Here is a 17,273-nt window from a genome sequence, read left to right as displayed (position 1 = left end):
TTACTAAATAATGTTACCTATAACAAAATTTCTAAATAACGTTAGCAATAGCAAAGTTTCTAAATAACATTACCTATAGAACAATTTCTGAATAACATTACCCATAGAAAAATTTCTAAATAACATTACCCATATAAAAATTTCTGAATAACCTTACCTGTAACAAAATTTCTAAATAACGTTATCTATAAGAAAATTACTAAATAATGTTACCTATAACAAAATTTCTAAATAACGTTAGCAACAGCAAAATTTCTAAATAACATTACCTATAACAAAATTTCTAAATAACCTTACCTATAACAAAATTTCTAAATAACATTACCTATAGAAAAAATTTCTGAATAACGTTACCTATAACAAAATTTCTAAACAACGTTGCCAATAGCAAAATTTCTAAATAACGTTATCTATAGCAAAATTTCGATACTGATCCATTACTAAAGCAACAGCTTTCGATAGTTACTAAAAAAAATATTCCAAGAATAGAAAAATAATGACAAAAATTCCTCTCCAAGAAAATAAAATCAATGGAGCGAAAATAACCGTACCGTTTTAATACGTTTACATCGTCATTGTGTCCTAATCGCGATTACACAGTCAAACATTATTAATAACGTTCGCCTCTATTTGTAGAGAATTATCGTTAATAAATTTACAACAAATAACCACTGAATAATTACTAAAAAAAAATATTCCATGAATATTAAAATTATGAAAAAAATTCCTCTCCAAGAAAATAAAATCAATGGAGCGAAAATAACCGTACCGTTTTAATACGTTTACATCGTTCGCCTCTATTTGTAGAGAATTGTCGTCAACAGATTTACAACAAACAACCACTGAATAATTACTAAAAAAAAATATTCCAAGAATAGAAAAATAACAAAAAATATTTCTCTCCAGGAAAATAAAATCAATGGAGCGAAAATAACCGTACCGTTTTAATACGTTTACATCGTCATTGTGTCCCGATCGCGATTATATGGTCAGACGTCGTTAACAACGATCGACGGCCGTCGATTATCCCAGCGGACAAAGGCTGCGTGTTTTTTACCGCGCGAGGTAAGATGCGATCCGCGGCTGCGTGGCGTGTCCTACACGCGGCGCGACCATTCCATTTGTGGGCGGTTCGCTGACATTTCCATCACGCGTTGGCCAATAGACGACGGAATTACGTAAGGACATTGAAAACTTGCGCGAAGTCGGCTCGACGTCGACAACGACAGACACTGTGTTAACCCTACGAGGCGGTCGGTGAGAATAATTGAAAAATAGAAGAAGAAAATAAAGAATTAAATAAAATTGGACTCGTAATTTTCCGTTTGGGTCGCGGTCGAACCGGACGTGGAACGACGATCGAGAAAGTTAACTTACCGGCGCGCGTTCACGTGGTTGGTAAAAAATGAAGGAAAAATCAAAGTACAGTCGCTAAGTAACGACCGCGTCGATTAAAGGATTAGCGAGCGCCGACAGCTTGGCTACCGGTCAGTTTGCTTTCACCCCGATCTATCCGGTGACTTTCAGCGAATTTCTGGTTGCCATTTAGATTGCGTAATAAGCAACACTGGGATATTAGTAATCGACCGGTTAAGGTTAATTTCGTTATTGAACAGCCCCGTTCGCTAGGGCTTCTCGATGATAGTTCGACGTGTAGGAGTATGATCGGTTCCTCGGGTCTTTTTTGACCCCGTCGTGTCTTTCAAATTTATCGTCGTTCGCAATTAAGTGGAATAACAAACACGAGTGGATGCTCGTGGATTTCCTCGAGTTTCTTTGTGTATTAGGTTGTTCGGAAAATCATTTCATGTTTTTTTTTTTGGTGAAAATGAAACACGATTTTTTTCAAGTGTATAAACATTTTATTAAATTGTATATTTTCCATTTTGGAAAACGAAATGACTTTCCGAACAACCCAATATTATAAAGTTAGAAAGGTGAGTTCTATTTTTATGTATCGTAAAGTTAAAAACAATTTCTGTGTAATTATAAAGTTGAAAAGATAAATAGAGTATATATGTATTATAAAGTTGAAAAGATAAGTTGCATATATATGTATTATAAAGTTGAAAAGATGAATAGCGTATATATGTATTATAAAGTTGAAAAGATGAATAGCGTATATATGTATTATAAAGTTGAAAAGATGAATAGCGTATATATGTATTATAAAGTTGAAAAGATGAATAGCGTATATATGTATTATAAAGTTGAAAAGATGAATAGCGTATATATGTATTATAAAGTTGAAAAGATAAGTTGCATATATATGTATTATAAAGTTGAAAAGATGAGTTGCATATATATGTATATATTATAAAGTCAAAAGCACGAGTTCCATATATGTATACCTTATAAAGTTAAAGGCACGAAATCCGTATATATATATTTGCATTTTAAAGTTAAAACCATAAGTTCCAAAACATTTTCGATCCAACGATCTAGTGTATATATTCCAAAGAATAAACGCTTTAAAATCAACAAAGTCCCCGAGGTCCTGCACAGTCAGTAGAATCATTATTACCGTCGTTATTATCCAAGAGGATCCAAAAATAGAATTATTAGCGATTATCGATGAAATAAAATCGATCTACCGCTGATCGAATCGATTCGACGCAGTGCTGTAATCGCATGCACGGAACAAGTCGCATAGGGTTGGATTGGAATGAAAAGAATTTCACTCGTCTGCCATGAATTTAATCAAAAGAACTTTCTACATTTACTCGTATATAAAGGAAGATAAAGAATTAATTACGTTCACGATTACTTTCACTCGTTTCGTACAACGTTCGTCGGATTCCTTCCACGTTCGACGAGCACGGAAACGTCGCGTGTACTGATGGGAGAAAGAAAGATCAAGCCTGGAAGGAATCGCGGGTCGTGCTGGGTCAGACACGTTGCTCAGACTACGCGAGTCTGACGAGCAACGACGCTGTCCACGTTCTACTTAAAACGTCGCAGTGTTTTCGAACGAAACGATCACCGAACGCACACGCCAGTTTCCAAGATGTTGTTATATCTTTCCACGAGTAAGTATTCGTACATCAATGCGCGCCAATTCTTCTATAGAACACCCAAATATCATTTGCTCGAAGATAACGTACAGTGTAAATCGTTAACCAGGAGCTAACACGCTCGCTACCACTTCGATTGGAAAATTATTAGCTACGGACTGTATTGACAATAATTTTACCGAACGTGGTACACACTTTTAATATAAATATCCAGTCAAAATTTGTTTCCTTCTTTTTTAATTCACGTAAAATATTTCTGTGTGATTATTTTACCCAGAAAACTATTATTAATAACAATTTTACCGAATGTAGTACACGGTTTTAATATAGATATCAAGTCAAAAATTTATTTTCTTCTTTCTTATTTTATGTAAGAAATTCTTCTATGATTATTTTATCTAGAAAACTATTATTAATAATAATTTTATCGAATGTGGTACACACTTTTAATATAAATATCGAGTAAAAATTTATTTTCTTATTTCTTATTTCACGTAGAAAATTTCTCTATGATTATTTTAAGTGAAAAATTCCCTTATAATTATTTCACGTGGAAAACTATTATTAATAATAATTTTATCGAACGTGGTACACGCTTTTGATACAAATATCGAGTCAAAATTTATTTTCTTCGTTTTTAATTAACGTAAGAAATTCTTCTATGATTATTTTATCTAGAAAACCATTATTAATAATAATTTTATCGAACGTAGTACACGATTTTAATACAAATATCGAATCAAAATTTATTTTCTTCTTTCTTATTTCACGTAGAAAATTTCCCTATGATTATTTCACGCGGAAAATTTCCCTATAATTATTTCACGTGGAAAACTATTATTAACAATAATTTTATCGAACGTGGTACATGCTTTTAATATAACTATCGAGTCAAAATTTATTTTCTTCTCTCTTACCTCACATAGAAAATTTTCCTATGATTATTTCACGTAGAAAACAATATTCAAAATTTATTTACCAATTCGTAGAAATTTTTTTGTACCATCTCGAAGAATACCTACACTAAAAGTACATAATTTCTAAAATTATTCCTTTTCTTCTTCCTTCCCCCTTTCAACAAAGAGAGAGAAAAATTATTAAAATTACTTCACGTAGGAAACAATCATAATATTTATCTACCAATTCGTATAAATATCACCCATCTCAAAACAAACCTCCCCAAACACCAAAACGTCGAATAATATAATACATTTTATATTTTTCAACATTTTCTTCCTTCCTCCAGATGGTAAAGGAGAAAAGAAACCGAAAACAAAAACCGATCAACACTATCAATATTCTACGACCGGTAGAAACGTCGATACAACACCAAAGAGGATCTACGCTGAAAAATACACAATTTCCGAAAGTTCCAGTCGAAAAGCAACCAACAACGCGTTCACAAGTCGCGCGATGAAAAAAAAATAAAAAAATAATCCCTCCGCGAACCTCCGCACGGCGTGCACTCGACGTCAGGGCGTTGCCCCGGAGTCCGATCTTTCTTTCTCCCAGCAATACATCTCGTCCCGTCTCGAAATGCTACCCTGGCTCGCCGTTATATGCAAACTCACGCAAACGTGAGCCGTACCACGGCCGAGGATCGCCGGGCGCGACGAATCGGCGTGAAACCTCGCGTAGAAAAACCTTCGCGGCTCGTGGAGCCGAAAGAAAAGAAAAGAAAAGAAAAGAAACCAAAAAAAAAAAAAAAAAGAAAGATAAAGAAAGTATCAAACAATCCACCAACACACTCCGCACACGTACTTGTTCCGTCGAATATCAGCACCGGAGGCAAACATCGGCGGTGTTCATCGTCAGGAATCGTGGCTGCGTGTCGCGGATCATCGAAAATCGTGAAAGGAAAGAAAAAGAAGAAACTCCACGGGCTCGTGTCGTGCAATAAATGTAAACGTCGTAGGACAATACCATTAACCGGTACCGTGATCAGCATTCATCTTCTCCATCGATTAATGAATATCGCCTCCCGTTTCTGTACCATAAACGACCGATCGAACGCGATTGACTCATGAAAATGCCATACCCCTTCCCGGTAATTCCAGATACGTCTCGAGGGTGTTGGAACGCCCCTGACCGGTATCGTTCCATCGTGACGGGATGATCGTCGTCCGCGTAGCTCGACGTCCTCGTCCTCCTCGGTGTCGTCCTCCTCTTCGCCAGTCTCGTAACGTCTGCGTCTACCCGCTGAGTGAACCTCCTGAACCGTTGGACGACGTCTGCGTCTCCTCTCAGCGGTGGTCTCGGGACTGGAACGAATCCTGATGATCGTTGCACCGTTCCTCTCGCGAGTGGCTGTAGTATACGCGTTGTCCTGATCCCTGACCAACTGCTCCTGATCCACGAACCCGTAGCTACCAGGGTTAACGTGTTCGTTGCGTTTCTCGATCTCCGTGTCACCGAACACCTCCTCAGTGTGCTTCCTCTCTTTGAACTCCTGAACACCCGTGGACTCCGGTGACGGGTCCCTCTCGATCTCCGAGTGACCATCAGGATTTGCACGGTGTCTACCGTTCTCGCGGAGATACTTAACGGCGAAGTGACGATTGCTCTCGTGCCAGGTCCTGGCGTCGAAGTCCTCGCGATCTCTGGGATCCTCGTCCCGTTTCGGGGGACTCAGGGGCCTCGAGTGACGATCGGACCGTTTCTCGAACGACTCGTGGCTCTTGCTGCGCAACGACGGTCGTCTTTTCGTCTCGCGTTCCTTGAACGAGCTCCTCTTCTCCAGGTCAGTGTTACTGACACCTGTCTCGTCGTCTTGGGTTTGGTAGGACACCGTGCCAAACTCCACGTAGCGACCGTTAGGTGAGTGTCTCTTCCTTGGCTCCTCGTAGGCACGAAAGGAGACTTTACCGTGCTCCTCGTGAGCTTTCGTCCTTCGATCCTCCTCGTCGTCGGGATGGTCCTTGTAGACACCGGCGAACTCGACCGATTTTTCTTTCAGCGAGTTCTTCCGTCCTGATTCGCAATGATCCTTGAAGTTCCTGCTGTCCTGGTCCTGGTAGCCGTGGATCGTCCTGGGTACCTCGCTGTCCAGCTCCTTGAACGTGATCCTGCTGACACCACCTTTGAAGCTGCTCTTTTTGTTCTCGTCCTCGTCGTCGCAACCTCTCGATACGATTCTCCCGTAATCCGAGGTCTGTTGCTCCTTGAAAGAGTTCTTCCTGGCTGTCTCGTAGCCAGTCTCCTTGAACGAGCTCCTGCGCGACACGTGCTCCGGATCCTTACCGAAGTACCTCTTCTCGTCCTTGAACGAGTTCTTCCTCCGTGGCTCGTTCTCCGTGTTCTTGAACGAGGACCTCCTGCCAAGGCTGGACTCTCGATCCCTGCTGTGTCCCTTCCTCGGCTCACCGGACTTGAAGGAGCTCTTCCGCGTCACGCGTCGCTCGTGATCCTTGAACGACTCCTTCTTCTCCACGTCCTTCGTCGCTGGCCGTCTGGGCGACTCCTGGTCCCTCCTCGGTTCCAGGAGGCCCCTCTCGTACCTCTGTATCCTCACGTCGAAGTCCTCCGGGTTCCCCTCGTAAGCGTAGCTCCTCCTCTTCGGGCTGTCCTTGCCGCGATCCTCGTCCGTCTCCCTGGATCGTCCACGGGACTTCTCCGCGCTGTTCCTCCTCGAATCGTCGTTCCTCTCGATGTACGAACCGTTGAATCTCTCCGTTCTGCGATCCACCGACCGACTCCTGGCTGTATCCTCGTGTTCCGAGTCCCTGATCTTCGGTCTGACCGTTTCCCGATCCTCCTTTCGGATCCCAGCTGCTCTGTCGTTGACGCGATCCTCCTGATCGCCACGAGCGGTGCTCTTCGACCTGCAACCGTCCTTCTCTGGACTCGAGGAGTCCCGTTCCCTCCTCGACCTCAACTTGTCCTCCTCCCGACACTTGAACCTCTCGATCATCGCACGGATCCTCCTATCCGGTGATCGTCCCTCCACTGTCAGGTTCTCGATCTCCTTGAGCAACAGATCTCTCTCGTCGCTTCTCGGGTTCTCCTTCTCCTCGTTCCTGGTCCTCGATCTGTTCTCCCAGGACTCCTTCTTCCTCGATCCCTGCTCCCGATCCTCCCGTCCGCGTTCCTGAGCCGGTTCGTTCCTCGCGCGCGACCCGTTCGTCAACCGCGCGTCGTCGAAACGCTCGATCGTCTTCCTGACCGGGCGACGATCCTCCTGCACGATATCCTTGAAGTCCCAGGCGCCGAAGTGCTGCCTGCTCTTTTTGTACAACGCGTCCGCGTCCTCGTCCGAGTGATCGCGACCGTTTCTACAGCCCTCGTCCTCCTCCTCCTCGTCCCGTGCACGCGTCTGCATCCCGAAGTGATAACGAGCTGCCCCGTTGTTGTTGTTGTTCCTGCACGATTTGCGTCGTTCGTGGTCTTCGTGGCGTCGTTCGTCCACCGCCACCCTGGTCCCCTCTTTCCCGATGGTATCGCGCGTACGGGACGACATCTCGTCGGCGCGCGCGCACCGTGCACCGAGATCGACTGCCGACTGCACTCGACCCGCTCCGTTCGGCGTCGCGTTGGAAACTTTTCAAGGTTCCCGTACGATTCCAGTTCGCCGGCTTCGAACGCCGGGGGGAGTAGTGATCCTTTCGCGGGATCCGCGTCACGAGTTCTCCAAAGTGCCGTGCACCAGAAAACCCAACGCGGGCTCTCGATGGGTGTCGTCACATATCCGCGTTATCGGTCCGCGAGGTGTACGGCGACGTGAACGGTGCAGCTGGCCGCACGAGTAGCGGTGCAACTCACCGCGCGCGCGGCGAACCGTGTGCAACTCGCGCGCCCGGCGCGACGACACGCGCGTCCAGTTGCACGGGGTATCATCAATCGCGTGCGATCGACGACGACGAGCGCTCCGTTGGTCGCGGTGATCGCGAGATCGCGGCACCTCTCGCGGTCACGGGTCTACCGTATACCGATAAAACGGTCCGGTACACGGCCCAACCGAGCACAAGGAGCGAAGAGAACACGGTTTTCGTGGCTCCTTGCGTCGCGAGTCGAGTAGTCGAAGCTTCGAAACGAACGAGCGGAGCAGCAGACGACCCTGAAAGTCGTCTGTGGACTTTCACGAACGCGAGCACTTTGCCGGTCGAAGTCACCACGAGAGTGTGCACCGGAGGAGAGCGTGTTCCTCCACTCCCCTCCCCTCTCCCCCTTCCCCATTTTTCCCCCGTACCCCGTCCCGCTCCGTGGCTCTTTGCCCCTTCCACGGTATGTGTGCGCGCGTGCTCTCTCTTTCTCTCTCTTTCTCTCTCTCTTTCTCTCGCTACGTGGCCACCTTCCCCCTCTATCGCCACGTTTCGCGGATCCGCTCCTTTGCACCGCCGCCTCCTTCGTCGCTGTCCTCCGTCCTGCGGTCCTCCCCGAGGTGAGGCGGACCACTCGATTCTCCCGTTAATCCGGCTTCTCCGCGCGTCCTCATGCCGATATCAGCCGCGCGAGGTGACCACGTGAGCTGGAGAACTGTACGACCGGTACACGCCCCGGGATTATACGATCCACGAGAGACAACTTCGGGGATGGTGGTTCTTTTTCTTACAACGTGGTACGGTTATTCGGGAGTTCATTCTGAGTAATGGTCCACGGTGCAATAATTAACATCCAATCAACGTTGAGAGGATTCTGGGACCACCGAGCGAACCATGGAGTGAAGCTTGTCTCGGGGGTAGGTTAATTCTTGGTTGCTGTAGCGACATTTTTGTTAAGGATGTGCAAGACTTCAGAGTCGAACGTTTCGCTGCTCTATGTTGTCTACCTTTAGATAAGGTATTAACGAAGAGAAGGAGTGTATATGTTGTGAAAATTTGGATTCTGCCGATGCTGGTGAAATTTTAGCGCAGGGTAGTTTAATAGTAGGGATTCTAGGGCTGTAGATCGGTTTTAGAGGAGATATTAGTGATTTGGAGAAAATCTATAGTGCAGAAATCGGAGTCTTGCTAATATCAATCTTGAGAGGATTAGATGAGCTGAAAGTTTGCGCTGGTGCACGTCTCAGGATTCTGAGACCTCCGATCAGAAACTCTGGGGACGATGGTTTTCTTAGGTGAGATGTTAACGATCTAGAATTCTACTAATATCATCCGTGAAGAGACCATGAACTTCTTTGATTAGAGATTTTTTCTGCTGAAGAAAAGGAAGGAAATGAAAGATCCCATCGAAGACACCGTAGAATCGGTCGCAACAAAAAAGTACCGTTTTAGAGGTATTGTTTGATATAAACGTCTCGCGTAAAGTAAAATAGAACGATGTTAATTACCCATAAGGTAAGTCTATAAAGTGATCTCATGACTCTGCGGACACAATATCGTGATGAATTGAAATCGCAAGAGTCGTAATGAGATAAAATCATTCTAAATCTCGTTTGACCTTTATTAATTTCGTGCCGTAGCTATCGCTATTATATCGCGTGCTAATATCTTTTACGCAGGGCCGTAACAAGGTAGAAGGAGTACCTGCCTTCGAGGGCACCGTTAAAAATTGAATACCTTAATTTCTGCACGACACGTTGCCAAATATTCACGTTCCGATTTACGTGTTAAAAAAAATCGTTACAAAGAACGACAAATCGGGAATTATAGTTGCCATACTTCAGAGGTCATTATAGATATATGATAGTACGTACAATACTATCTTTAATACTATATATAATAGTATATATAATACTATATACAATACTAGATACAATACCAGATATAATACTATATACAATACCATATATAATACTAGGTATAATACTATATACAACACTAGATATAATACTATATACAATACTATATATAATACTAGAAATAATACTATATATAATACTATATACAATACTATATAATACTAAACATAGTACTATATACAATACTAGATATAATACCAGATATAATACTATATACAATACTATATACAATACTATATACAATACTATATACAATACTATATACAATACTATATATAATACTATATACAATACTATATATAATACTAGAAATAATACTATATAAAATACTATATACAATACTATATAATACTAAACATAATACTATATACAATACTATACACAATACTATATACTCGTACAATACTAGATACAATACTGTACATAATACTAGACATAATATTATGTACTCGTACAATACTAGATACAATACTGTGCATAATACTAGACATAATACTACATACTTGTACAATACTAGATACAATACTATACATAATACTATATAAAATACTAGATATAATACTATACATAATACTATATACAATACTATATATAATACTAGATATAACACTATATATAATACTATGACACTATATTTGGTTCCTGACCAATGAAATCTATTCGTTCGTCCGCCCTCGACTCATCCGATTCCAGAAAACTGAATCGATCGAGAGTAAGTGGAAACCGTGAAGATGACGACGTGGAGCCAAGGAAGAAAAGAGGCGTGATGATAAGGCGTACCTTACACGGAAATCTGGCCAAGGTGTGCTTTCTTCGGGTCTGGTTCAGAGGAACGAACCTGACCGATGATTCACGGTACAAAAACGAGAAGGAAAGAGAATGACGAAAGCCTGTGATCTTTTTCCTCGTTGACTTTACTCGGAATCGAGACGCGGTTGACGAATCTGGCCCTCGCGACTCGAAAACGTTCGTTGGCACGAAAAAATCGACCGTGAGCGTCTAATTTTTTCTCGAATGCATCAATCCACGTTTGTGGAACAAACTTTATCGCTATTCGAGGTTTGAAGAACATCCACTCAGAAAACACGAGTCTCTGAGTCCCTGGGACCCTGGGACCCCGATCCTTCCAACGAAAAATATATCAATGATCAATCAAAAGGTATGACGATTCGGAGATAAAAAAAATCAATTTTTAGAAACGAGTTTTAAACATTCAAAGCCTCGTAAATTTAATTTTGGAAGAATTATGAGAAAAAATTTGATAATTTTGTAGTGCTTTGAAACGATCTTTCTATGTAATCCAGTATTGTTCACTGAAACTTTAAAGCTATTTTTCTTCAAATTATATTTTTTCGAAATTCCACACACAAATGCACGTGCAAAGTTTGCACTCGATACGTTCGATACTTTTCCCAGAAAAAAGTCTGGATTTTTAATGGTCCAGAGCACTCAATAATAAGACAAGATAATTCCACTCAAATGCGCAAGATTCTCCCATTAATCGAAAGACAATGCACACGAAAAAATTCCTACGCATAATTAACATCTAAATAAATGCACGTGCAAAATTTGAACTCGATACGTTCGATACTTTTCCCAGGAAAAAGTCTCAATTTTTATACTCCAGAGCACTCAATAATGAGACAAGATAATCCCGCTCAAATGCGCAAGATTCCCCCATTAATTGAAAGACAATGCACACGAAAAAATTCCTACGCATAACTAACATCTAAATAAATGCAAATGCAAAGTTTGAACTCGATACGTTCGATACTCATCCCATGAAAAAATCTCAATTTTTAATGCTCCAGAGTACTCAATATCAAGATAAGATAATTCCACTCAAATGCGCAAAATTCTCCCATTAATTGAAAGACAATGCACACGAAAAAATTCCTACGCATAATCAACGTCTAAATAAATGCACGTGCAAAATTTGAACTCGATACGTTCAATACTTTTCCCAAGAAAAAATCTCAATTTTTAATGCTCCAGAGCACTCAATAATGAGACAAGATAATTCCACTTAATCGCACTTGGCCGTCTCGTTAGGTGGAAGACAATACGGACACTGGCATCCAGGGGGTGAAATATCGCGCCGTAACCCACCACCGATTACCGTCCCACGTTACAATTTACAACGAAAGCGATTTATCGGCGCGTGGGTGGCAGTTCGTCGTAAATCGGACACGCTCGGATAATTTTCGAGCGTGGAGCGGGGCACGCGCGTCCGCGCCGTTTACGGGGGCCCCCCTAGAGGGTAAAGGGTTCCTGTATCTCGTTAATCGGTCCCAACGTCCCCTAAGTGGGCTTTCGAGACTCTGTTGCGCCACACCGCTGGAACAATCGCCCGCGGCTCGCGTTTACTCGTTCGAGATATGACTTACGACAATGACACGCTGATATCTCGATCGATCTCACCGAGCGCGTGCTCCCTGAGATCGAGATCCTTGCTCATACAACGTGGTAAGAAAAAAGAATTCACGTGAGCTACTCGTCGAGGGGAACGTGAAATGTCTAATCGACGTACAGGAGCGATTTTTAGATCTATGTATGTTTGGTATTTGTTGTAGCGTGCTCACTGAAATCGAGATCCTTGCTTATACAACGTAATAAAAAATACACGTGAAATGTAAGAAAAAAGAATTGACGAGAGTTACTCGTCGAGGGGAACGAGAAATGTCTAATCGACGTACAAGAGCGGTTGTGAGATCTATGTATGTTTGTTATTTATTATAGTACTCGAGAAAATCGATCGTAGTACTTGGGTCGGTTAGACATTTTTCGTTTCTTATATATAGTACTTTGTTTCTTATTATACCACTCTAGAGGAATGAAAAATGTGTAATTGTTATAGGTTCTACGATCGTTGCTGTTTGTTTAATATATATTGTTATAGTATTTATGAGATGAACGAAACATGTGTATTTGATACAGGTTCTGTGATTTATCCACTATGTTTAGCTTGTATTTTTATAGTACTCGAGAAGAATGAAAGATGTTTAATCGACGTAGATCCAACAATCTATCAATTTTTATGTGACGTGAAATCTCAATTAAACTTTTCGTTATTTTCCGTATATATTCTTTAACATTTCAAGATACGAAATTAGTAATAATAAGTATAATTAAAAATTATAAATGTTATTTTCCATGGACAAGTGTTTTCGATGGATGAGTGTTTTTCGTAACAGAACCACGCATCACATGACCCTAAATCGTCTTTAGAAAATAGAAAATGTAAAATTATTGATAATTAGAAGAATTAAATAAAATCGTATATTAGAGGAAGAATTAAAAAAAGATCGTTTCTGCTTGACAGAAAAAATCGTATTTAAAGTTACGAATCGATCGCAAATCTTAACACATTCTTATAGTCGCGGTTAAAATGTAACGATCGCGGAATACTAGTTGACTATAATCATGATTAGTATCAGAATGGTTTTTCTTCATCCTTCCAATTGAAGACAAATACTAGCATACGATCGCGATAGTAAAATTAGTATCTAAAGATACGAATCAATCACAAATCTTAACAGATGATTATAGTCGCAGTTAGAATGCAACGATCGCGCAATACTAGTTGACTATAGCCACAGTTAGTATCAAAAGGGTCTTTCCTCATCCTTGCAATCGGTAACAATTGAAGACAAATACTAGCATTCAATCGTGATAGAAAAATTAGTATCTAAAGTTTTGAGTCGATCACAAATCTTAACACATTCTTATAGTCGCGGTTAAAATGTAACGATCGCGGAATACTAGTTGACTATAATCATCGTTAGTATCAGAAGGGTTTTTCTTCATCCTTCCAATTAATAACAATTGAAGACAAATACTAGCATACGATCGCAATAGAAAAAATTAGTATCTAAAGTTACGAATCGATCACAAATCTTAACACATTCTTATAGTCGCGGTTAAAATGTAAGGATCGCGCAATACTAGTTGACTATAGTCACCGTTAGTATCAAAAGGGTCTTTTGTCATCCTTCCAATTAATAACAATTGAAGACAAATACTAGCATACGAGCGCAATAGAAAAAATTAGTATCTAAAGTTACGAATCGATCACAAATCTTAACACATTCTTATAGTCGCGGTTAGAATGCAACGATTGCGCAATACTAGTTGACTATAGTCACCGTTAGTATCAAAAGGGTTTCTCTTTATCCTTCCAATTGGTAACAATTGAAGACAAATACTAACAGACAATCGTGACAGCAAAAACCGTACCTAAAGTTACAAATCGATCACAAATTTTAACGGATGCTTATAGTCGCTGTTAAAATGCAACGATCGCGCAATACTAGTTGACTATAGTCACCGTTAGTATCAAAAGGGTTTTTCCTCATCCTTCCAATTGAAGATAAATATTAACATACAATCGTGACAGCAAAAACCGTACCTAAAGTTACGAATCGATCGTAAATCTTAACAGATGCTTATAGTCGCGGTTAAAATGCAACGATTACGCAACACTAGTTAACTATAGTCACCTGATTGATTTAGTATCAAAAGGGTTTTTCCTTATCCTTCCAAACGATAACAATTGAAGAAAAATACTAACATACGATCGCAACGGAAAAAATTGTATCTAAAGTTACGAATCGATCACAAATCTTAATAGATACTTATAGTCGCTGTTAAAATGCAACGAGTGCGCGATGTTGGGTGACTATAGTCACCGTTAGTATCAAAAGGGTTTTTCCTCATCCTTCCAATTGAAGATAAATATTAACATACAATCGTGACAGCAAAAACCGTACCTAAAGTTACGAATCGATCGTAAATCTTAACAGATGCTTATAGTCGCGGTTAAAATGCAACGATTACGCAACACTAGTTAACTATAGTCACCTGATTGATTTAGTATCAAAAGGGTTTTTCCTTATCCTTCCAAACGATAACAATTGAAGAAAAATACTAACATACGATCGCAACGGAAAAAATTGTATCTAAAGTTACGAATCGATCACAAATCTTAACAGATACTTATAGTCGCTGTTAAAATGCAACGAGTGCGCGATGTTGGGTGACTATAGTCACCGTTAGTATCAAAAGGGTTTCTCTTTATCCTTCCAATTGATAACAATTGAAGACAAATACTAACAGACGATCGTGACAGAAAAAACCGTACCTAAAGTTACAAATCGATCACAAATTTTAACAGATTCTTATAGTCGCGGTTAAATGCAACGATCACGCAATACTAGTTAACTATAGTCACCTGATTGATTTAGTATCAAAAGGATTTTTCCTTATCCTTCCAAACGATAACAATTGAAGGCAAATACTAACATACGATCGCAATAGAAAAAATTAGTATCTAAAGTTACGAATCGATCACAAATCTTAACAGATACTTATAGTCGCGGTTAAAATGCAACGAGTGCGCGATGTTGGGTGACTATAGTCACCGTTAGTATCGAAAGGGTTAACGGTGTCCCCCCCAGCCAGTAAACGCGCAATTAAGTTCCGCTTTTCGCTTCGCTCGCCGCTAATTGCCCGATGAATTTCTAACCGCGAGAGAACCGCGGCGGTTGCGGCCCGCCGAACGCGAAAGCGGAACTGCCGCGCGGCAAGACGTAACCGCGCGATAACGTTTCTTCTCCGCGGAGGGAAAAAAAAAGGAAAAAGAATGCCTTCGATTTGGTCCTGTTCCCGCCAGACACTGTGGACAATCGATTTCGAAGCGGTCGTTGCGCAACCAGGGACCCAAGGATGAAGGAAACGGCTCGCGGGTGATTCGAAGCGGAATCGCTCGCGATCGTGCGGTGAAAATTTTTCATCCGAGAGATAAACAATTTTCCGAGCGATAGTACCGAGAGCGAGTATAAATTCTCGCGAGCGGAACGGAGAATTCGTAAAAATAGAATTCTTCTCTTATGTATCTAATTGCAACGCGAGCGAAGAAATTGGTATTATTAGAACAAAATATTAACGAGTGTATTCAAAAGAATTTTTTGCTATCTGGATGAAGAAATCTTTTCTTATTCTTTAAAAGAAGGAAATATTTAAAATATTAACGAGTGTATTCAAAAGAATTTTTTGCTATCTAGATGAAGAAATCTTGAAAGAAATCTTTTCTTCTTCTTTAAGAGAAGAGAATATTAAAAATATTAACGAGAGTATTCATAACAATTTCTTACTATCTGGATGAAGAAATCTTTTCTTATTCTTTAAGAGAAGGAAATATTAAAAATATTAACGAGATTATTCGAAACAATTTTTTGCGATGTGGATGAAGAAATCTTGAAAGAAATCTTTTCTTATTCTTTAAAAGGAAAAAATATTAAAAATATTAACAAGAGTGTTCAAAATAATTTTTCACGATATTGGATAAAGAAATCTTGAAAGAAATCTTTTCTTATTGTTTAAAATAAAGAAATATTAAAAATATTAACAAGAGTGTTCAAAACAATATTTTACAATCTGGATAAAAAAATCTTTTCTTATTCTTTAAAAGAAAGAAATATTAAAAATATTAACAAGAGTGTTCAACAAAATTTCTCACGATATTGGATAAAGAAATCTTGAAAGAAATCTTTTCTTATTCTTTAAAAGAAAGAAATATTAAAAATATTAACAAGAGTGTTCAACAAAATTTCTCACGATCTGGATAAACAAATTTTGAAAGAAATCTCCGCGATCCAAATTGAATTTTGGTTTTGCATCCAATTAGGGATCGAACGAAGAAATTAATACTACTGAAAACGATACTGAGGATAGTATTCAAAGCGAATACAAATTTGTATAAATGAAACGTAGAAATGTTACCGATAAAGAAAATGCTTCTGCGATACAAATTGGGTTTTGGTATCATATCAATAATAATTAAGGTCTGAGCAAAAAAATTGGTACTATTGAAAAAAATACCAGTATAGAAAGTTAATATAAACTTTCTCGATAAACAAACTTCTCTTAATAACTTATCATAGATTTCTAACCGCAGGTCACCTAAAGGTCACTGTCTAATAGGTCATCGAACTCTTTTCTTCATCAGCCACGAGGCTACCAAGCCAAAGATAAATAGTATCGTTTATAAAAATCAAGGTGACCTCAATTTTTCATCTAACAAAATATCTCTTACAAATGTGTTCCATTGCAATTTATGCGATACATTGGGTTGTTCGGAAAGTCATTTCATTTTTTTTTTTATTGAAAATAAAACACAATTTTTTCAGAGAGTACAAACATTTTATTAAATTATATATTCTCCATTTTGGAGAACGAAATGACTTTCCTAACAACCTAATACATTATCGTGTAATTTTCGGTTCGAAATATATTTTTCTATCGTATTGATAGTGATCACGGTACAAATAATAGCGACACTGTTTAAATAATATCACAAAAAAAAAACCCAATTCGCGTTGAAAAGCACGCGAGTGAGCAGGGGTTGAAGAGTATGGCGGCAAGGTTCGAAATATATTTTTTTATCGTATTGATAGTGATCACGGTACAAATAATAGCGACACTGTGTAAATAATATCACAAAAAAAAAAACACAACTCGCGTTGAAAAGCACGCGAGTGAACAGGGGTTGAAGAGTATGGCGGCGAGGTTCGCGAATTTCAGCG

The 17,273-nt window shown here is 40.0% G+C and overlaps 1 protein-coding gene across 3 annotated transcripts in view; it reads right to left on the bottom strand.

Annotated features, from left to right (window-relative positions):
• Positions 1-17,273, bottom strand: part of Lmpt (four and a half LIM domains protein limpet) — a 226,708-nt gene that overhangs the window by 154,901 nt on the left and 54,534 nt on the right. Inside the window, exon 1 of one of the 3 annotated variants that reach the window (XM_076321124.1) lies at positions 5,053-7,485. The exons of the other annotated variants lie outside the window; for them this stretch is intronic. Coding sequence (XP_076177239.1) covers positions 5,053-7,470 — 2,418 coding nt within the window. The 5' untranslated portion in view covers positions 7,471-7,485. Of the gene's footprint in view, positions 1-5,052; positions 7,486-17,273 lie in introns of those variants that run through there. 3 annotated transcript variants of the gene reach the window in all.

This window comes from Ptiloglossa arizonensis, chromosome 1, assembly GCF_051014685.1.
Source record: "Ptiloglossa arizonensis isolate GNS036 chromosome 1, iyPtiAriz1_principal, whole genome shotgun sequence".
Taxonomy (NCBI): Eukaryota; Metazoa; Arthropoda; class Insecta; order Hymenoptera; family Colletidae; genus Ptiloglossa; species Ptiloglossa arizonensis.
The sequence above is the reverse complement of the archived record's forward strand: the minus strand, read 5'-3'. Positions and strand labels throughout refer to the sequence as shown.